Source organism: Lathamus discolor, chromosome Z, assembly GCF_037157495.1.
Source record: "Lathamus discolor isolate bLatDis1 chromosome Z, bLatDis1.hap1, whole genome shotgun sequence".
In the NCBI taxonomy this organism is placed as follows: Eukaryota; Metazoa; Chordata; class Aves; order Psittaciformes; family Psittacidae; genus Lathamus; species Lathamus discolor.
The window spans coordinates 110004893-110028746 of NC_088909.1; the positions used below are offsets into that span (position 1 = coordinate 110004893).

The 23854-nt window shown below is 40.8% G+C and overlaps 1 protein-coding gene across 7 annotated transcripts in view; it reads right to left on the reverse strand.

Annotated features, from left to right (window-relative positions):
* The window catches only part of DYM (dymeclin), a 232299-nt gene that overhangs the window by 184253 nt on the left and 24192 nt on the right, over positions 1 to 23854 (reverse strand). For 6 of the 7 annotated variants that reach the window (XM_065662611.1, XM_065662607.1, XM_065662609.1 and 3 more), the window contains exons 4-7: positions 21287 to 21339; positions 20531 to 20624; positions 19109 to 19242; positions 10952 to 11024 (exon numbers count right to left, since the gene is read on the reverse strand). In XM_065662611.1, the coding sequence (XP_065518683.1) occupies positions 10952 to 11024; positions 19109 to 19242; positions 20531 to 20624; positions 21287 to 21339 (354 nt within the window). Of the gene's footprint in view, positions 1 to 10951; positions 11025 to 19108; positions 19243 to 20530; positions 20625 to 21286; positions 21340 to 23854 lie in introns of those variants that run through there. The other variant, XM_065662614.1, reaches the window with a different exon arrangement.

Sequence of the window (23854 nt, forward strand, 5' to 3'; positions counted from 1 at the left end):
TATTGGTTTTGACAAACCATACAAGTTGAATAGCAAGTTTGAGGAAACATTAAAAAACTCTTTTCTATTCTTATATGATTCCAGGTAAAGAAAGAAACAAAGAGGTTATTGTAATGTATTCAGAACATTGTTGTTTTTTTTGGGGGGGAGTAAGAGAAGGGAATCTTCTTTCAATACTCTTATGTAACCCTCAGAGAAACAAAAACAGAAAGCAAGCTAAATTCATGCAGTTCAGTTACTGATCTGTTCTCATGTTCTTTCTATGCAAAAGTTTATTTTAGATTTATTTCTATGCCCAGTTAGGGCACATTTAACTGCAGAAACATTCCACTCGACCTGTAGAATCTGTTCAAATTAAATCTGCTCTGACATAAACACAAACAGAGGCCTGATACCTGGGGTAACCCTTCGGCTACAGTCACCCTTAATTTATTAGCACAAGTATAAAGCTTCAGAGAAAAGTTATTTTCTCCACCGAGGGTCAAATGTACAGTTTTCTGAAACTCAAGCATTTCTGAAGAGTGACAAGAACTATCAGGAACCTCTTCTAACTTGGAAGAAAATACTGTTTATTTATATTGAGAGACTATAGGATGGGGGGACGGGGGGGGTCTGGTTCTGAATTTTACTTCTTTTATTCAAAGCTATCAGTTGTATAGAATGACTTTACATGGAATTTATGCTGATCCCCAGCTTCCTCTGAAAACTGTTTGCTTGCAGATAAGGAGGAAACTAGAAATAATGAACTCATGTATCAATTACATGTCAGAATTATTTAGATATTTATTTCAGAAAAGCAGAAGAACTGCATGATGTTTTGAGTTTCTGTGGGTTTTCCTTTTCCTTCCCAAGTGTCTTATAAAAAAATTCCACAGAACTCAGATAAAGTAAATTGAGTTCACCAAGGCATACAAAGGTCTTTTTTTGACTTTTCTCCTGAATTCTCTCTCTTGGAGATCTCAACAGTTATTCTCAGTTAACTTTTTTCCTCCTTTTTTCTCTCTCCCTCCCACTGGAGCGTATTTTTCCCATATTAGGCAGACAAAATAACAGATATTATTCTTTTGTCCATCTTCAGATATACTTCTTTCATGAGGGAACAATCTGGCATAGGCTGAACTCTAAAGCTGGGTTCTCTCCAGCATTTGGGTTCTTTCCTTAGTACAAGTAGCTGTCCTCCTTGGTATCACGTTTCTTACATAGTAACACAAAGCAAGCACCTCTTCCTCAAGCAGATGGAATAGGTCCAGGTTCTTCCCTGTGACACCCACGTTAAAACCGATTTCTGGCAACAAACCATATATATATATATATATACGTGCATATATATGCGTGTATATATATATACACACACATTTCTTCTCTAAAGCAAAGACCTATCACATGTATCTATGATTATCTTAAATTATGAATTCTTCAGAGAGTGATGACTTTGAGCTCCAAAGTGCAAGATTTCTAGATACCAGCATAACGTAAATGCGTGCATCTATTTAATGAACACTTTATTATCTATATTTCAATGAGAAACAGTTATAGGTCACCGGATTCCTTCCAAAAGCAGCAAATGCTTTTAAGTTTAACAACTATGTAATCAGTATTATAGTTGTTGTGAACTAAGTTTAGCTAGGTGAATTCCTGTAACTGAAGGAACTAGCTCAAGTGGCTAAGCATGGGAAGGTGAAGTTGCTGCAGCCTTAGGCCATAGGCAACTAACTCCCACTTAGATAAAGCTGAACTTAATTTACAACCTGCGCTTAGTTATGCAAACAAACACCTTGAGACCAGTGCAAATTGGAAGATAAAGGCATTGCATCCAGTTAGCAAGGAGCAAGAAACAAGAGAGAGATAAGAAGGAATTTACAGCTGGCCTCAAGATAAGGAAAGAACCCAATTACGGATGAGGAGACCCCAAACCAAAATCCATCACCGGACCAAGAGGCATGTGCAAGGCACATGAACAGCGTGTGATGGTTGGGTGAATGGAATGTAAGGGTATATGAAACACCAGGAATTCCTTTGTTCTGGGTCCCTCCCTGGCGGCACCAGCTTGAGCTACTCCTACTCCTGTGCCACTCAATTACTAATTTATTTTCTAGGAATTGATGTCTGAGACTCTGCTGTGGGAAACCCAGGGCCAAGGATTTTATTTAACAATAGTGATCTTTAGACAATGACTCATTAAAATCAAATGACAAAAAAACCTCGTAATTCAGCAACACCTTCCATCTTAATCCCTTTTGTCAGGTAGGTGGCAGAGATCTTAAGGTCCTCTGAGACCCCAAGGGCCCTTAGGTACTGCTTTAAAGCAGCACTGCATTTAGACTTAAATGTAGTAGTGCTTCAGAAGAAACTGGTAGAGTAATTCTTCTATGATACAAACTGGAAAGGGTATTACTGCTCTTCTGGTGAGGAAGTTCTTCCATTAAGAACATATATTTTTACTAATTTACCGTATTTATTAATTGTGGTGGCAGACCTGTAAATTCCATCAGAGCTATAAACCTTCAGGCATTTGGGGCTGGAGAACTACACCAGACCATCTACCTGCATCTCACACTCTCACAGGGAGCCTGTCTGAACTGGACCAAGATTTCACCTTGCCCTTTAACAGACACTTATTTCAAGTGTATTGCAATGCTGATACTGCACTCTAAAAGCTCCAAATTTCTGAAACATAGGTCTATGGTCAAAACAGTAATACTCAACAAAAATAAAATACTTTCTTTGTGGTAGAAATAGGAAAAGAGCACATACAAGCAGTCAGTTAAGAAACCTGGCTGAGCAGTATCTCCTTTAAGTATGTTTAACAAGGCAAAGTGCTGGGTCCTGCATTTGAGCCACAACAGCCCCAGGCAATGCTCCAGGCTTGGGGAAGAGTGGCTGGAAGCTGCTCATGGGAAAGGACCTGGGGGTGCTGACTGATGGAGCTGAACGTAAGCAGCTTGTGCCCAGGCAGCCAAGAAGCCACCAGCATCCTGGCCTGTACCAGCATCAGTGCGGCAGCAGAGTCAGGGCAGGGATTGTGCCTCTGCACTGGGCACTGGCGAGGCTGCACCTCGAATCCTGTGCTCGGTGCTGGGCCCCTCACTACAAGAGGGACACTGAGGGGCTGGAGCGGGGCCAGAGAAGGGCAACGGAGCTGGTGCAGGGCCTGGAGCACAACTGTGATGGGGAGCGGCTGAGGGACCTGGGGGGTTCAGATGGAGAAGAGAAGGCTCAGGGGGGACCTGATGGCTCCCTACAAGTGCCTGACAGGAGGATGGAGCCAGGAGGGGCTGGGCTCTGCTCCCAAGGAACAAGGGATGGGACAAGAGGAACCGGCCTCAAGCTGCACCAGGAGAGGTTTAGATGGAGCTGAGGAACAATTCCTGCCCCAGAGGGTGCTCAGGCACTGGAACAGGCTGCCCAGGGCAGGGCTGCAGGCACCGTCCCTGCGAGTGTTCACACACCGCGGAGACGAGGCCTCAGTGCCGTGGATCAGTGGTGGCCTTGGCAGTGCTGGGGAATGGTTGGGCTTGATGAGCTTAAAGGGCTTTTCCAACTGAGTTGATTCTGTGATTCCAGTTGCACTGGCTTGAACACCTGCCGTTGCTTACATGCACCCACAGACAAGTGCTCACACTGAATGGTACTACACAGCAAACAGATGCCACACCACAACACACCACTAGGTTTTGAAGTAGATTTCTTCTGATCTACAAAGAAAACTCTGGAGTCAAGAGCAGACCAAAACATGGAGATCATAATAGCAAGGTCATTTGTTAATTGTATCCTATGGGAAAATACAAAAAACCCTAAAATATGCTTGTCTGCTCCTCCAGACTCAAATAAGAACAATAGGAGCAGTCTGCAGGAGTCTGATGCTACTTACAGCTTATATATCTAGGTTGGTAAGGGAAGAGGTATTATCATAACTACTGTTTCCAAATGATGCAATCATCCCATGCCAGAACAAGAACTATGATAAAACCTCAGCTTCCCAGTATCCTGGCATCTGCTTTTCCCATTCAGAACAACGTGGATGACCTTCTATCAGCATCACCCACCAAGAACTTTAACAATCTCCCTATCTGTCAACATCCTGCTGCTGCTGGCTTCTCTCCAGCACCAAGCACCGCTCAGAACTGCATCGATGCTCACCCCATCATCCAGCTTTGTTCCCTGCCTACGAGAGAAAGGTCTGTGAAAGAGGAACCAAGATGAAGAGTAGAGGCAATATATAGGAAAATCTCAGCTAAGGAACTCCAGTTACAACTCTGAAGCGTTGTAAACACTTTAATTACTCAATGAAACACAGCTATTTCTATATCTTAGCACACAGAGGCTGAGAGCTCATAAATGACTTCACACCTACACAGCAAACAGCCTCAACAGTCAGGAACAAAACTGAATTTCACCTCACACCACCAGCGCAAGCCCCCTCCCTGTTTAAATATTTTCCTGAACTTTCACCCAGCCAGCGCTGTCTACTCCAAGTATTAAAAGGTTAAAAGGTAACTAATTTTCTAATTTAGGAGAGTTGCCAAAAGGGCTGATTCATACAAAAACTCTCAAATCATACAGGAACCAGGTTTCATTTCCCTGCTTCCTGAGGGCCCACCAGAAAGGTGAAAGAGGAGTCACCACAGCGAATAGGATCAGTTTTGAAAAACTGAAAAGCAAGTAGAGTATCTGGTTATCAGTGTCAGGATAAAGTACAACAACTCAAACTGAACATAATCTTCTCTCCTGGAAGCACTCCTAATTTTACACCCACTGATGGCACACACGCACCGCGGCAGCTGATAATGCACTGTGCTCATTATAGCAGACTCCAAACATTTGGGGAGATGTCCCAAAGGGGCATTCAAGAAACACCAACTGGAAGCTGAGAGCATCTCTGACATTTCCTACTGCATCTCCCTCGCAGTGGGTATTCTTAACTGAGAGACAGAATGAGAGTGGGAAAATAAAAAAGGTCGAAATACTCCTAAAGGAGTATCTGAAGGATGAAAATGACAGTTGGATTCAAGACCGATTATTCCTAGACCTGTTCCTAAGCCATCTGAGACTACGCGGCTGTGCGGATTTTCACCTAACCAGCATTCCTCCCTCTACAGATTTAGAACTCCTCGACTCTTTCTAATATCTATTTCTAATATCTGTGCTCTTTTGTATGTACCTTTCATATCAACAAGTCTTGTCTGCAGTAGCCATCTTCCATCTAAATGGAAGAGCTCATTTTTTCGATCAACAGAACACAAGATAGTAGTCCAAAATGGACAGCTCCACTGACTGGGCTTGTGTAGCTTTCAACCCCCAGGGAAAAGACAGCTACAGAGAAAATGGACATTGATAATTCATACAGAGCAGGCACGGAGATGCTGCGAGGGCTGGAGCAGCTCTGCTCTGGAGCCAGGCTGAGAGAGCTGGGCTGGGGCAGCCTGGACAAGAGAAGGCTTCTGAAGGGGAGACCTGAGAGCAGCTCCAGTGCCTAAAGGGGCTGCAGGGAACCTGGAGAGGGGCTTGGGACAAGGGCCTGTAGGGACAGGCCAAGGGGAATGGCTTGAACCTGCCCGAGGGGAGACTGAGCTGAGCTCTTTGGCAGAAGCTGTTCCCTGTGAGGGTGCTGAGGCGCTGGCACAGGGTGCCCAGAGAAGCTGTGGCTGCCCCATCCCTGGCAGTGCTCAAGGCCAGGTTGGACACAGGGGCTTGGAGCAAGCTGCTCCAGTGGAAGGGGTCCCTGCCCATGGCAAGGGGTTTAGAACTGGATGAGCTTTAAGGTCCCTTCCAACACAAACCATTTTATGACCTATGATACGCCCCAGGTGCTCAAAAAGCTTCTCTTCTAGACCACTGCAGAGGTCTGGACAGAGGCAGAGCACAGGAATCATGTGAAAGCCCATGTGAAAGGCAGACCTGCTCCAGTCTCTCTGTCACTTCTCAAATGTAAGCCAGTGTGGTTCCAAGACAGAACCATTTTGATGTAGCGACAGCAATAATCTCTTTGGGTCTCATGGCTGTGTAGGCAATGAAGAAAAAAGGCTTAGGGCTGTCAGCGTGATCACTGTCACTGATTTGAAGGAGTCTTCAAACTTCTAAGATGCCAAAAAGAGATTACTTGACCTCAGTGCCTAGCTATCTGCTGCCCAGATCAGGGACAAACCCCAAATACTAGCAAGCATATTTTTCAAGATGCATCTAATGTCTTTTGTGAAAACAGGGCTGAAAACCAGAATAACAGAAAGCAGATTATTAGGAGCCTGAATATACAGCACAATGTATGATAGACAGTATACACCACTAATAATATGCTCTGGGATTACAGAGGTTGTTACAAGTTGTATGTCAGTTAAACCTTGCCTAGTGAAAAGACAGGTCATGGAGAAATAATGATCTAAGTTTGAAATAAAACTAAATTAGAATATAATTAAAACAGGAAGAAAAATACACGATACAGATAAAGGTTCTCCTGCTTAAGACCTTTACTCACTTAAGAGGCCACACATCTGCCAGCTGAAAAAGGGATGCAAGAGTGATGAAGAAAATCTTCCAAATAAATCAGTATTTTTTATTTGATGCACCACCACAAGGTTCAGCAGTAAATAAAACTCTCTTTATATTCACCAGACCCCTCCTACACAGAGGAGGCCTAAACTTTGAGGATCTTCAAAGTGAAGCAACACAAATCTCTTGCAGTTTGGGTATTTTCGCTTGCTTCAACTTAAGTTTCAACAGATGGAAGTTTCCCTTTGATGATTAGACAAAATTGCCAAAAATGCTGAAGTCAATAGCTCTTCAAATATTGGAGCTACTACAATCTTGATTAAAGTTCCTAGAACAGTCTTTTTTTCAAGAAGCGCTATTCTGGCCTTTTATTCCAAAAGTAACAAATAATAAAAATATGACAGCCATGAAATAGGAGAGAAAACAGTTCTTAACCTCTTCGCTGCTCACAATTTCCAGGAAAAAAAGCCTAAACTTTTCTCAACATGGCACTCTACATTGCAATGACTCTGTAGAGCTTTATACTCAGTTATATTGCCCTTTCCCCTCCTATGTTCAACTTCTAAGCTCCCAGGAAATGCAGTGAAACATCCTTAAATACAATAAAATATTGTTAATGCTTACAGTTGGAAATAACTGAGATTACAACCTAAGCCAATTGTAACTATAGGAAACAATGGAATGTATTAGAAATATCAACTAACTTCTACTGGCACCACAGGGTGCTACTCAATAGTGACACAACTAAATCCCGGTATTTCATTTTTCCTCCATATGCATTTATAGATTTTAATGAAGTGAAAACCTACTGATAACAACCAGATGCTTAGTTATGTATACCAGCTCTTAACAAGCTGCTGAAAGAAGCCTTTATAATTTAACTTTGGGAGCTCTATCTTGCAACATAACATTAGCAATAGTTTCTACATTAAAGTCATACAATTAAATACTGAAGTGGCATATTTTTGCTGATTATGCACTTTTAGTCATTAATGTACACTCTTGAGTGCTAACATTAACAAAACCAAAGAAAAAGCTGAGTATCCATAACATACCCAAGGGAGCCATAAATCAAACACCAACATACCATAACACAAATGTTATAAGAGACTGCAAAAGGCTAATTCTTGAAACGCAATAATACTGTAGTTTCTATAAAACGTCTTAAAATTAAACACGAAACCTTCTTCCTTGGCATTCTGTACAATGCAGCAGGGCCTGTTTTTCAAAGGGATAATTCAAGATACTTTTAATAAACCTCAGGTACAGAGCCACAATGCTGCAGAGCCACATGGTCTCTCCTACAACCTGGTTTAGCTATGCCAAGTTGAACTGTCTCAAAGCATTTACCTGTCCCAGTACAAACTAACTTTGAGAAGCAGTTTCTTAAATTCACCATACACAATTCTGAGACACCCCTACACTTTGCTGTATACTTCTGCAGCCTTTCCCAATGACGATCAACACATTTTGGTTCTTCAGTTATATTTCATAGTAAGGGATATGGAGTAGTGAGATACAGATTTGCCATTTGACTTCTTCCCCATCTCACACCTTCCTTATTAATTCTGAACTAGACTGCCCACCTGCATTTTCCAAATATCCCTGTAGGTTATTTTCTAGGCACACATGAGCTTCTTGTTCTAATAAAGCTTCTTGTAGAGCAAGCTCAAAGGTGAGCAAGCTCTGCGCACACTCCACAAAGACTCAAGCGTTCATGAACTCAGCATCCCTGCCAAGCCCAAACTCTTACACTTGGTTTTGGTCAAACCAAACCATAGAACAGTTTGTGTTTGAAGGGACCTTAAAGCTCATCCAGCTCCAACCCCTGCCACAGGCAGGGACACCTTCCACTGGAGCAGCTTGCTCCAAGCCCCTGTGTCCAACCTGGCCTTGAGCACTGCCAGGGATGGGGCAGCCACAGCTTCTCTGGGCACCCTGTGCCAGCGCCTCAGCACCCTCACAGGGAAGAGCTTCTGCCTAAGAGCTCATCTCAGTCTCCCCTCGGGCAGGTTCAAGCCATTCCCATGTGACATTTAGAACCATTCCAAAAGCAAAGAGTGCAGGACTGTTGTACAGGTACCTCTGCTCCTGCATTTCAGACACCGAGATGGTCTTTGATGGTTTAAAAATAATCTCAGTATTTCAGCGAAGGAGGGAAAACAGCAGCTTAAACCAGGGTGTAGAGAAGCAATATATTTAGACAGCAGCTGCCAGCTGTATCCACTCCTTCATGAAACTGCATCCACAGAACCCAAGGGACATACAAATTGTGACAATCCACAGTTCAGGCTATTGAGTGGTCCTAACAAAAACTTTGCTATTCTGAATGACACTCCAAAGACAGGCTCAGCATGGATATCTTAATGGTCTGTCACAACAAAAATTCATCTTTAATAGCAGCTTTACAGAGACCCTGTTAGCAGTGCCACTGTATGCTGCCAGTGCTGCCTATCCTCTAGCAAACGATCCCAAGGTTTGAATACTTCATGTATTACACATAATACATTCCTTCCCAAAATTCACATAATAGGCTTATGTTTTTCTTGATTTATTCCACCAGAAAGACAGAAATTAACTATTCCTTTGATACAAAGTAGGGAAAGAATTTACAGCATAAATCTGACCAAGGAAAGGGAGGGAAGTAAAAGGTAAACTCGCTACTAAAATAATCTTGATCATCCTCCAGCAAATAAAATTACAGTAAGCAAAAATCTCAGCTTTATAACATCTTTATGAAGGGTTGGATTGTGTATTAGAGAAAGCAAGATTTTTCATGTCTCCTTTCCCCTACCTTACTCCCCCTTTGATAATTTAGGGATAAAATCGTTAGTTAAGGCATTATCACATTGTGACGAATGTTATACTGGTGAACAAGACAATAAATTACTTTTGTAAGTTTTAGTATCCTACTAACAGTTCAGTAGCATTCTATTTCAAGAAAAAAAATAGCTAAGGAAACCTATTTAAAAAAAACAACAAACAACCAAAATGCAAACTTTCCACAACTTTCACTTGTGAAAAGTGAGCATGTTTTAAGCTGGACATTTAAGATTATAGACAGGCTTTGTCACTTTTTTTTTTAAATAAACCATTATTATCACTATATGATTCAGTAAACTAAGTGCTTTCAACAGCTACTTTCATTCCCAGCAACAGCATTCACAAAGAAAGAGAGATGCTGACAGGTTGAGTTGTTAAAAAGGGTTAAGAACAATAATGCCCGCAAATTTTTTTCTGCCAGAAAGACAAAGTAAGTAATATTGGACCCCACGCACACATTGGGACTTAGAAGAAAGAAAAATAAAACCCTGCAGGATTTATGAACTTGCCCATATATCGCAGTCCTTTCACCCTTTATACTTCCTTTAATCTGCTCCGAACAAAAAGTGTATCTGTTCCAGGAAGTCCTGACAAGCTTTGCAGAATGACGCTCTAAATCATATCACTAATTCATTACATACTACCAACACAAAACCCTCATGTAATGGTGACAGAGTTGCATTTAATGAGAGCAGTGTTTCAGAACCCACTGCATCTTTGTCAGCTTTCTAACTTAATGAACAATTTGAAGTACAAAACCTAAATCATCAGCAGAGCTTTACACTACACTATAAGGGATAATCTGAAACTCTTATTAATTAAAGCTGTAATCCTTTAATTGGGGCACCACATTTTAGGCACAATACCATCTAATACTGCTAATGCGATCTTCGATAAAGTTTATTTGCAGAAAAAAAAAAAGAGGTTAAAACATATCAGGACAGGTGCGTAAAACAATTTTCATTTCCAAAGAACGAAATAAGTTCTCCTTCATGTAATACTGAAGTATGTTGCATGACATATATCCCAATGAGATGTGGAATCAACGTACCTCAAATACAGCAGATGCATGGAAAAAGCTAGGTAAGCAAATCTGGAGATCTACAGAAACATTCCACTTACTCATTGGTCTTTTCTTCAGACTGATATTTCAATTCACTGATATTTCAGAGATTAATATTAAATGAGTCGTAACACTTATTTAATGCATATGCAGTTCAAAAAGCCATGCAACTGTGTAAGACAAACTTCAATCTGCACCTTGCTGCATCCCCTAGAGATGAAGCAACACCTCAATACACCCCTCCCTGTACAATCAGCACAACCATTTCCAGCCATAAGTTACCAGCAACTGTCAGTGTGCCCACAGAGGTTCCTCAAACAAACGTCAAAGCTACGACAAAATGAAATGGGATAACTTCTTTTGTTGAATTGAAGCATGTGTGAGATGCTCAAGTAGTTCTTCCAACAGAAGATTCAGGGCAGGTACTGGCAGCAGGTTACCATTATCAGTACAGAACAAGGAGCATTCAAACACAGGTATTTAAACATTATAGCCCCATCACTCTTAAGTTTTATATTCTCTCAAATGCTCAGTTTATACAAGGAGGCAAGAAAAAGATAAAGGAAAAAGCCAACTTACAAGAGGGGAATTTCAACAATGAGCTGGACAAGGCAACACAGCAATTCTTCTATGAGGTCTTCACACTCTGTTCCTGAAAAGAAGCATATAAAGGTTTTCTGAATTTTCAAATACCGAAAGAAAGCAAAGATTTATACACCTAGATCTAAACAATCGGTATTTTAATTAAAGAACGGACACCAGAAGATAAATTCTGTCTGTTTTAGTAGATGGAATTCTTTCCTGAAATAGAAAGCACTTGGGATTTTAACTGGGGTAACAGTGATGCTTACCCTTTTATACATAAAAAGATAACTAATAACAACTGGAAAATGAGATGTTGGTATTGTAAAAATATGCTAATTTTAAGCACATTGAGCCTTACTTTCCTACTTATCTAAGGTCATACTGAATGGCATTACTACTAACAGTTGAACTTATCATTACTGACTTTTTCTTTGTTCTACAGTTCCAAGTCTCATCTCAAAATTCCCTGCACTTCACCTATCTTCCCACTTTTTTTCTAATCTCAAGTGAAGAATAAGCAGAGACAGACAAAAAACTGCTCCATTTGCCTAACATACACTGAACAATATTCTAAACCGAGATCCTTCAAATGAATGCAGCCTGTTGTACACATCACTGTTGCTCTTACGCAATCAAATGCACACACTACTTTTTCATGAATACATATTTATTTATTGAAGAGGTTTCACACATTTTTACAATAAGGATTTGTGAATTTTTGAAACTGCATTTCAAGTGAGCAGAAATTATTCTCTACTCACACACAATGTGACAAAATGCATAAGACTATTTCAAAAATGCGTAATTATTTTAAAAATTCTACTATTCGAAGCAATAAAACTGGTGGTATTTTACACTGGCATTGCAATTTTTAAAAGCAACTGCAATGAAAGACTTACTGAGGAAAAAGCTTATTAAACCATTTGAAGCTGTCACATAATACTGAAAAAAAAGATAAATCTCTTTTTCTGCTTTAGAAATAACATTATAAAGAGAAACTTACAGCACAAAGAAATATAGGGTTTTATAGTGCTGAATGGCCTAAAAGCATGCATAGTTTTTCCCCTCTGCATTACAACTCAATGATTACCCAAAAGCTTGTTTATTTTGTATTTTCAAATAAATACGTCCTGCAATAAACACAACATTACAGCCAGGATATGGCAGTGTTACTCTGTTTAACCCAAGTTTGTTCTTAAAGCCAGGACTCAATTTTAAGAAGCACACTAGAGGGAATATTCACAATAAAGCAAAATGATTTCTTTCCACAATCAGTTTATTAAAAACACATTAAAAATTGTCACCTAGTGAACTGCACATTCTAAAGGAAATCAGGTTTTTATCACGGAAACGTGGTTTCCTTTATATAGAATCCCCCATGAGTAACACAATGTAGCTCCTGTTAGTAAAAAAAGAGAACTGCTAGGAGTATTTAACCTTAGACAGAACCACAGCCAATAATGAAGCCCAGATAATGTATTGTATAAGTAACTTGAATGGGGCAGTTTTCTAAGGTTTTCTGAATCTAGAAAATGCTTATAGAGCAGACTACTTCCCAAAAAGTGCCTCATTTTCTTAACAACTGAGGAGAAGAAGGAGGAAAAGGGATGAAAAAAGTAAAGTGAGTGCATTTTAAGAATATAATTTCTCCCACCATGCTAGACACAACCCATCTGAAGATAGATTAATGTGATCTCAATAGGAAAGAGGGCTTTTTTTCCCCAAAGTATAATCAAAATAAAGCACAAAAATATTGAGTCAGTACAATCACACAGAATGGAAGATCCTAGTCTTCCCTGCTCTGCTCTCAAATTATTTTTTCTTTAAAAATAAAAAGAGGCTTAATTGCTGTAATCAATGTCATTCAGCTACAATAACGAATGTATCCTTTTCCCCATTGGGGCACATGCATTCTTGTTTAATCCTTGTCTTGCCAAGACAATGAGGCGGACTCATGCCAAATCTATAACGTGAGAGAGAGCTATAAACGCAGAACACTATGTGTTTTCATAAACAATGCCCTTTTCAATAGCAGGATAGAGACAATACACACAATACTCATTCACATTAATAGATCACATACTTGGATCAAAGACACATGTAAAGCCTTGGGGAAAATAAGGGTGAATCTGTCCAGATAAGATTAGAGCAGACCTGCACAAAGAGGAATCATAGGTGCATCTTCTAAAGTCTGCTACAGTGCAGAAGTAACTGCAAACACACACAGCTTTAAAATGTCCAGTTATGCTGAAGTACCATCTTCTACCAATAAATTTAAGTCCTCAAATACGTGCATTACTTGCACTGTGGGTTTTTTTTTTTTTTTGGTGGGGTTTGTTTGGGTTAGATTTCTTGGGGGTTTTTTTACATAATTTGGGGGGGGGGGGTGTTTAACTTTTTCAAAGCTATACACATTACAGACACTGGATTGGCACTACACAAGCAAAACGGCTTATCCAGAGGACAGTACACATGCCAAGAGACTCCCACTTTTACTGAAACCAGCCCAGCTCCATCCTTGGCCATGAAGCAGGGTTTAACATTCACAATAAAACAAGTCTTTCCTCTCAAGAACCTAACTGCTGTGTTGTCAAAACGTGATCTAGACTGCTGCAGCAGCTGGATGTGCTTATTAATAAGATATTCAGGCAGAGCAAGCTTCTTTTTCATCCCTATTGCTCTTACAGATAGGATAGAATCCAGGCACCAATAAGGAGATAATTTGTTATTTGCAAAACAGTAACTAAACCCCATCCATTCAACGTGTTACACAACTGGTGGACTTAAAGCTTCTTTGGGTTTTGTGGCTTTATCTCCAGCTCTGTGGGCTCTCCAAAGCTCCCAACTTTCACTTGAAAGTGTTAATAACGAGTACATAAACTAATTGCCATCCCTCATTTCTTTTATATGACAGCTGAGCACTCATTAAATCATTTGAGGATTGAAGTATATGTATCGTTATTTATTCCCTCCTCTGTGTACTCGGATTTGCTGTAATAGAACAAACACTGTCCTTAGCAGCCAAGTGATAAAAAATTCTCTACAGAGTATGAATAAAGTCTCTTACTGCAGGTCAAAAATAGGTTAAATGCATTGCTGGTCAGATTTAGAATATAATAAACAGCATGTGCTCTCTTACACCTCTGAATCACAATAGTAAAAAAGACTGTGCCAAAATTATGGGATACAGACAGAGGAAGCCTCACTGAAAGATGAATGATTTGTGTCAGCCAGACTAACTCCAGCCTTAGATCCACATATGCTGAGTCCAGTTTAGGATTTATTAATATCCAGATTTTTTAGTTGAATGTTAAAGAATATGGCTGAAATCTCTATGAGGATTTTCCTACCATCAACAATCTTCAATATCACATCACAGAACCACAGACTGGTCTGGGCTGGAAAGGACCTTAAAGCTCACCCAGTTCCAACCCCTTGCCACAGGCAGGGACCCCTTCCACTGGAGCAGCTTGCTTCAAGCCCCTGTGTCCAACCTGGCCTTGAGCACTGCCAGGGATGGGGCAGCCACAGCTTCTCTGGGCACCCTGTGCCAGCGCCTCAGCACCATCACAGGGAAGAGCTTCTGCCTAAGAGCTCATCTCAGTCTCCCCTCGGGCAGGTTCAAGCCATTCCCCTTGGCCTGTCCCTACAGGCCCTTGTCCCAAGCCCCTCTCCAGGTTTCCTGCAGCCCCTTTAGGCCCTGGAGCTGCTCCCAGGTCTCCCCTTAAGGAGCCTTCTCTTCTCCAGGCTGCCCCAGCCCAAATATATCCTCAAAACAAAAATCCTCCAAAGCTATATGCAATTCCCAATTGTGGATGAAAAGGCAAAAGTTGCCCTTCCTGGACTAAAGAACCTTCTGAAAACTGTCAAAAGGAACAAGCTTCTACTAATGGTCAGATGATTCTTGAAGGAATTCAATAAACAACGCTGTTAGCAGGGACTAATCATGTACAATTTCTTCACTACAGCTTTATAATGATAGGCTACAACGTATCTATGGACTCAAACTTGAAAATGAAAAACCTTAATAATCACATTTCCTGACACAATGCACGATTGCTCAGCTTTCTTCTGAGCTTAAAACACAGTCTAGTTGGGAAAAGCACAAATTGGACATTCAGAAAAAGCAAAAGCACATAAATTGCAAATCCGGAGGAGAAATCTTTAAGATGAGAGACTGATTAAAAATGCTAACTAAACAATTGTGGCTATGTCATATATAATCTTCCAAAATACAAGGTATATTCCTGAGTAGCCAATGCCAGGACATTTTCCATGCATCATTACTGTTATGCACTACACACTTGCGCCTGTCATACCAAATACCACACAGCTGATGCTGACGCTCTGACCAACTGCAGTGTGAGCAGCCTGATGTGCTGACACTGCACTTATGTACTCTTGAGTGTGCTACCTTTAAACCCAGGGAACATGGTACTTGGACATAAGCTTCACCAAGAAGGAAAAAAAAGGGATGCTCAAGGTTCAAACACACAACCACAGCAATTCCCAGATTTTAAGATGATCCTGAAAAGAAGAGTTACCTCTGTTTAGAAGGCTCTAAGATTGAACTAGGCATTAAAAAATGGATAATAGCAGAGAGAGGTTGGTTGTGGTGTTGTTTAGTTGCACTGTTCTTTCCAATAACTACTCACCAGCCAGTAAGAAAATACGCAAACAGTACTTCAAAGTTCAGGCACTCTGTGAAAGCCTTTATCTATATGGATATTTTATTTACATTATATAGTTCATAGAATTATGTATTTTATAAGGTTTGTTTTATCATGCTCACAACTGAAGAACAGCAAAATATCATCAAGCTCTGGTAAACGTAAAGAAGCAAGGACAACACAAAAAAGCTTGAATTGTTAAAAAAACATGTTCACCAAAGACAGCATTAAGTACATTAAACTTCAGTAAAAGTACTAATAAATCTGTGTAAACTTCACAATAACAAGTCACGCTTTAACTGCCAAAGTTAAAATAAAGATACACTTGATTTAATTATAAAAAATACTAACAAAACCACATTTCATTATTTTTCTGCACACTTCAATAAGCCCTAACACAACAGTAGTTTATTATACTCCATTAATGATATATCACTTTTCCTATACGTATGCCAAAAGCTATAGGAGGGCATTCACCTTATTACCATGCTTTATAAATACTTCAAAAAACCTATGTGAAGATCTGCTAGGGACCAAAACCAGTAACTATTGAAAATACAGCACATTATGAAACTCAGCATCTTGAGGAAGGTCACAAGAACCATCTCCAACTGGAAAACAGAGTCAAAAGCAGCAGCAGACTGGAGCCACATGAGCCGAAGAGAAGCTCCTTGCTTCCTGCCTTCATCCCCTGCTCTCACCAGCAGACCACACACAATTACCTTCCTAATCAAGAACATCCAGCAAGCAATCTGCTCAAAGTTAATTGCTAAGTACATTTGCCATCAATATGCACGAAATTATCACTAATAAATGTCACTGTGAATTATAGTCAAGTGCTACTAGACATGGTATAAACATGGATCTACCCCAGTGACAAGAATCACTTTCATACCATGCTGCGAGGAACCCCCAGCATAAGGAATAAAGATTGCAGGGACAAGCTAACAAAACATACCAGTCTTTCCACCTGTTGTACTGTGCTGCACTATACCACTGAAGCAAGAGGTGGGAAATGTTTTTTAATGCAAGTGTACACTCATAGGCAGTCTGCCACGAACTTAGAACAGCACCCAGTGCCTAAAGGGGCTACAGGAAACCTGGAGAGGGGCTTGGGACAAGGGCCTGTAGGGACAGGCCAAGGGGAATGGCTTGAACCTGCCAGAGGGGAGACTGAGATGAGCTCTTAGGCAGAAGCTCTTCCCTGTGAGGGTGCTGAGGCGCTGGCACAGGGTGCCCAGAGAAGCTGTGGCTGCCCCATCCCTGGCAGTGCTCAAGGCCAGGTTGGACACAGCGGCTTGGAGCAAGCTGCTCCAGTGGAAGGGGTCCCTGCCCGTGGCAGGGGGTTGAACTGGATGAGCTTAAAGGTCCCATCCAACCCAAATTATTCTATGATTCTATAAGCAGGTGTTGCCTTCTAACACATCAGGTAGGTGACTTCATTCTTGGAGACCACTCAGCACCGTTTAAATACATTAAACCATTTCAGTGTGTAGAAGTTAATCTTTTGGCACCAGAAGTGTGCTTTCCCCAGAGCAAAGGCAGGTGCCAAGGAAGAGAACAGATTTTAATGGACAGTTTTCCCTGTTCAATGAGGAAGCAGCTATACGGTGTTCCCAACACGTACCCTTGCTGGACTGACTGTTGAGTGAAATCCAGAGTCAGATACTTTAAGTTGTTCTTCCATAATCCACTCACACCATATTACCATTCTCAAATGAGTTCTTCTTGCAAGACCATTTGGCTTTATGCAACAAACAACATTGAATTACAAACTGAACAGTATCTTTACAACAAAGCAAAAGCAATCAAGGCTCCTATGCCAGCATTATCTATCATGTGCTCTGTAGAGTGTCTTGATACAGGCCTACACAAAGATTTGCAGCAGACAGTGTTACAACCTTCTTTTTACTGTAATTAAACTGATTTTGAATGCATTCACATTATTCATTCTGAAAGAATGATGCGATAGCAGAAACAGAATAGGTAGATTACTTGAACACCTTCCCTGCCACCTTTCGCCTGGTGTAATACATAAGAAAGAGAAGGAGCTATTGGAGCAAGTCCAGAGGAGGCCACGAGGATGATCAGGGGACTGGAGCACCTCCTGTATGAAGACAGGCTGAGAACACTGGGACTGTCAGCCTGGAGAAGAGAAGGCTGCGTGGAGACCTCAGAGAAGCTTCCACTGTCTGAAGGGTGCCCACAAGGATGCTGGAGAGGGACTCTTCATCAGGGAGTGTAGTGATAGGACAAGGGGTGATGGGTTTAGACTTAAATAGGGGATGTTCAGGTCCGATATAAGGAAGAAGTTCTTTCCTGTGAGGGTGGTGAGGCACTGGCACAGGGTGGTAAATGCTCCATCCTTGGTGGTGTTCAAGGACAGGTTGGACAGAGCCTTGGGTGTCATGGTCTAGTGTGAGATGACCGTGCCCATGACAGGGGGGGGTTGGAACTGGATGATATTAAGGTCTTTTCCAGCCCTAGCTATTCTATGATTCTAATATGCAACCCATTTCCTGAAGACGCACTTGGTTTTGAACATTCTGCCTAAATTCTTTGGGATTTCCTGTACTCTTGCATAAACTACTGCCCACTAATTAAATTTTAGCAGTTGGCTTTTCAATGAATCAGTTCTAACCACAGTTCTGTTATTTTCCCTCACTAGATTCCTGAAAATTGCATCAATTCCACTCCCTCGCTGCTGCTGGTTTATGAAACATATGTGAAAAGAAACACTAAATAATTGCAACATCATTGTTCCTATAGTAATAATACATGGTCAGCTTTATCCCAATTCTATTCTGTTTTTCTGAAGAGGACTTAGTACCTTTCAAACTGTATGAAAATGACTAAAGCTAAGGTAGGTCTATAGCATCACTTCTGAACAACTGTTTAAAATAAATGTCAAAATAAGTTTGTAAATAAATGGCCATATTAAACTTCATACAAATCTTTAAAGAAAAAATAAACCAAACAACTCTAACCCTACTCTAGAAGTCTATTTTGCTGTAAGAACCTGTAACAGCTTGTTAACAAAGATTTAATTCTAGCAGATGACAACAGCTAACGTAACTAAAAGCTCTCATCACATTCTGAAGGTGCTCTCCTTCGTATGTATGACACAAAGGAAGAGGGTTTACACCAAATTCAGACCCCAAAGAAAATAAGTTCTGTTTTACTACTACCTACTTTCAACCTCACAGGTTGCCCAAATTGTAAACATGTTGTAAGGAACCTCATGAGTACTTCATTTCCAGTCTTAATGCAGCATTTGGGATTCTTAGCCTGAACAAAACGTAGAATCACAGAATTACCTAGGCTGGAAAAGGCACTTAAGATCATCGAGTCCAACCATTAACCTAACACTAACAAGGCCATCACTAAATCATGTTCCTGAATACCATGTCGACCAACACTGACAAAGAACTTTTTAGTCTCTTGTGGGATATATGCTTCACTAGCACTATTGTATACCTACCGTATGAGCCTGGTGCTTTGTCTTCGTAAGTAAAATGAAGTTGCAGCTCCTCCTCTGACATTCGACTGATGAATACTTTCAGCAAACAGCAAATAATAAACAGTGCATTGTGAGCCTGCCAAATAAAGAGGTGACTAGGAAAGAGCAGAAACAAAGAAGAATCAATAATGCTTAACCTGCTAACCTGCATCAAAAGCCACAAGTTAATATATGCCAGAGACAAAGGGGTTCCTACAGCTAAAGCAAGGAAAAGCCAAAGTGCTCAAGCATGGAGTCTTCTGTTGATGATACAGTAAACTGGAAATGATTTCAAAAGCAATACTTTTTTTTCTTCCCCCAAGAGAATACAACTTTATTGCCAAATTTGTCTTGTTAAAGAACACCACAGTTGCCAGAAGCACCACTCTTTGAAGAGCTCACCAGGTAGCTCGGCATACTTCTACAGGTTTCTACATTCTATGGACTCAAGCCACCAAGGTATTTGAAAATTTTCATCAGTTTCAGATAGAGAAGCTATTCTGTCTCCCTGAGCACTCTTCCCAGTCAAAACAGACATGAGGTGACCATAGGCATTTATGGACTTCAGGAGCACAATACAGCAAGACTTGTCTACGCAACATACACAAATATTTTCCAAGCTTTCTGAATGCAAGGGCAATACAGCTTCTTTACGTTCTCTTGAGTTCCAGTAAACATCTGCTGGGAAGCCCATACAACAGCACATAGTCAAGCTCTTGCTTGAAGCTGTACTTTCAGGGTATTTTTTGGATTAAAACAGCAGGAGCTATCCAGGCTTAGGACAGTCCTGGTACAACAGGGCATTAAAAGAAAATCTTCCTTTATGAAGTCCCAGATCTGATGAGACTTGGACATTTGTCTATGGGTGTGGGGGAACAATTACAGAAAGCTTCATGCAAAAACTATACAGTGCTACACACAGCTCTTGGAGTTCTTTACTACTGCTGGAAGCAGCAAGCAAAACCAATGGCAGTTGTACAATATGATTTGAAAGCAATGTCTTTGCGTAGAAGTTAGTGTTCAAATTTAACACAATTTAAAATATTTCCGTATTTTTATCAACACTGGTTCACATATTAAGATTTAGCTAAAAAGGTCAGGTGTTTAAACAGGTCTGAAGTAGTAGTAACCAGAACTTACACCACCTGTACAAAAATGTATTTGTGTAACGCAGGATGAACACAAACACATCTTTTTCCCCCAGTGATCTATTTACCTATTACACTTAATCTGTGTTTGGAAAAGCACTAGATACTCATTTCTTTTCAAATAACAACTTAAGAGAATTCTAAGTTTTGGTCTGTGGGCATGTTTATTAGCGAAGTAAAAAACTCGAGAGCTAGCAGCAAAAGCAACATTTAAGAAGTGAAATAGCACACAAAGTTTTTCTCCTTGGGCACTTACTTCTGACATTCTGCTGAAATTTTTAACTCTTTGGTTCTAGAAAGAAAGACTTTAATCAATGATCCAAGGTTTCCTGTTCGAGGATTCTTCTCAACTAAATGAGGAAACAGAAGATATGATTATATAGCACTTCTAAGTTGACACTACTTAGTTCAAAAAAATACACAGAATGAAACCAAATCTCAAAGTCTTAAAGCACAGTATACCTAGTTTTTCTGCACAGCTGTTGATGTTCTTTTAAGATTCTCCAGTACATGCTTTACTACTCTGTAACTATTCTCTAAACATACTTTTCAGCCTAGATTTAAAATAGCCCAAATGTAGAGCTCCTACTGCTTTCACTTCAAGGCTTATCTATAGCACAACAGTCTCCTGTTAGAGACATGGGCAGATTTTCATAACTAGTTTTTACCTTCTTGAAACATCACTGATCACATTTAAACTATCCCTTCCTTTCACCCTACAATTAATTCTCTCCCTTTACTGGTCAACTTAGAGGGCAGAGTACACAAACATAGTAGGGATGGAATTATTTGTTTTATGTCTTTCAGTTATTTCAAGCTCTACAAAACAACTGACAATGGAGGCTTCTAAAAGTGAGGGATATATATACAGGGATATATATACAAAATACATTCTTTACACTACTAGACAAGGAAGGAAAGTTAGGTATATTAAAGACATGGATGCGCACATGAATGCAGTTTCTTAACTTTTCTGATTAAGCACACGAAAAAAAATGTCACAAATTCTCACCTAAAGACTTGCAGACTGCGATTGTGGCTTCTTCCAAGAGCTTTAAGTCAGCACTAGGAGAGAGGAAAAAGAAAACAAACATGGTTACACAAGCAATTGGGTTCCTGCACTTGAAGTGAAAATTCATTACGAAACAGTAGTAAAATATTTCTATGAAGCACCTAATTTTACTGATCCATTAGCAATGGAGCTGGTTGCCCAGGAACACAACCAGGCAGCCTTTGAGTTACTCCACAGTCTCTCTAGGGAAGCCATTCCTCTGCTTGGTCATCCTAGTAACAGGCAGCATGAGATGCATTTGAAGTACAGTGACTATAATGCAGGAAACTAATACTCAAACATGAATTGTTTGTCAAAGTGAAGTGATAGCACTACATGCTTCATATTGCTATTATCTTTGTGGCTTCAACGTTACAGCCTGGGCAGAGAAGAGATTCAGAGCAGCCCTGCGGAGAAGGACTTGGGGGTGCTGGTTGATGAGAAACTAAACGCGATCCAGCTTCAGTGTGCGCTCACAGCCCAGAACCCCTGCCACGTGCTGGGCTTAACCCCCTGAGTGTGAACAGCAGCTCAGGGAGGGCATTCTGCCCCTCTGCACTGATGAGACCCCACTTGCAGCACTGTGTGTCCTCAGCATAAAAAGGATATGGTGCTGCTGGAGCAAGTCCAGAGGAGGGCCACGAGGATGATCAGGGGCTGGAGCACCTCCCGTATGAAGACAGGCTGAGGAAGTTGGGGCTGTTCAGCCTGGAGAAGAGAAGGCTGCGTGGGGACCTCAGAGCAGCCTTCCGGTATCTGAAGGGGGCCTACAAGGATGCTGGAGAGGGACTCTTCATCAGGGACTGTAGCAATAGGACAAGGGATGATGGGTTCAAACTGAAACAGGCCAAGTTCAGGTTAGATAAAAGGAAGAAGTTCTTTACTGTGAGGGTGGTGAGGCGCTGGCACAGGGTGCCCAAAGAGGTGGTAAATGCTCCAGCCCTGGCAGTGTTCAAGGCCAGGTTGGACAACATGGTCTAATATGAGGTGTCCCTGCCCATGACAGTGGGGGCTGGAACTGGATGATCTTAGGGTTCTTTCCAACCCAAACCATTCTATGACTCTATGCTGCCATGCTTAGTTTGATGCCACTGAACCTACACATCAAATGGCAACCTACTGATAGGACTTGATTTTTACAAGGACTATCATATAAAATAACATCTTTTTAAGAAGAATAAATCAAAGAATCTTCAACCTGACATTTTACCTCAAGCAAAACACCACTTTCCTGTAACTAATGCTATTACACTAAGGCAACAATCACATCCGATACACCAAAGTTTTCATAACTTCATTACCTGCCTGTTGGTACGCCCCAGTGAAAACCATCCGCTGAAAAGAACAATAAAGCACTAAAACAGAACCTGCCAACAACCATTGAAAGTAAATACCAGCAGTGTCAAACACATAAAAAGACATTTATATACTTCCATCACTACAAACCTATCAGAACAGAGTAACTGACCCTTGAACACAAAACAGAATACTATATGGGAAATATATTATTCTGTAACAGATGGGTAAAAGAGACAAATAATAACAAGATATTGTGTCCAATGCCACATTAAACAATACAAAGGTGTCCCAATATTAACACCTAAAGGGCAACTTTTTCCACTGTTTCACCACCCTCACCCCCAAAAAAATCCTGTATCTATTCTGAATCTCCCCTCTTCCAGTTTAAAACCATCATCCCTTGTTCTATTGCTATAGGCCCTGCAGCTCAGACTATCAGAGAAGATTGTACAGCTCCTACACAGACTCAATTAACATGCAGTCTGACCTATAGGAGCTGCAGTCCTTCTGAAGTTCCCCAAATCAAAAGCCAGTCAAAAAAAACTAAACAGTTTAATGCTTGCAAATATAACACAGTATGTAATATAGGCTGAACGATTTCAGAGCGCACGCAGCCACATCCTCGTAATTAAAGGTATGAAAATCACCATCGCAGAATAAACAGGAAAGTGGCAACATAATGAAACCTGAATAAGTAACTAAGCCTGTAAAAGTCAGTGGTGTGGTCTCCATTCAAGCTCTCCTCATATAAAAATATTGCAGAACTTAATACTGCCATAATTAGATTGCCAAAGTCGCTGTTGTTTCCCAAGCATTGAGATTTCTGACGAGTAACCTGGTTTATCTAAAAATAGCAGAGACTGAAGGCAAAAAGGAATGGTCCTGCATGCATTCTCTCTGTCCCACCTGCTCAAAACCCTGTCTCAGCAACCCCCTACAGCTCTGCCAGTGACTTTCTAAAAGGCAATGGTGGGGGAAGCAGTCCCCCTTCTTTCTGCTTTTAAATTTAGATGGTAATCCAGTTTACAGCACAGTCCTAAGAACTGTGGCATCAAGCTGAGATTAACTGTGGTGCTGTGTGGGAAGCCCCTAAGCTAGCTCCACTGCTGAAAACCCATGTGGAGTTGTGCTCTCAGAAGCTGTTGAGTTTGTCTGAGGTGTGCCTGAGCTCCTGAGGACTGAAAGAGGAGGTAAGGATATTGGTAGAAATAGCAGCCAAAAGAATTATTT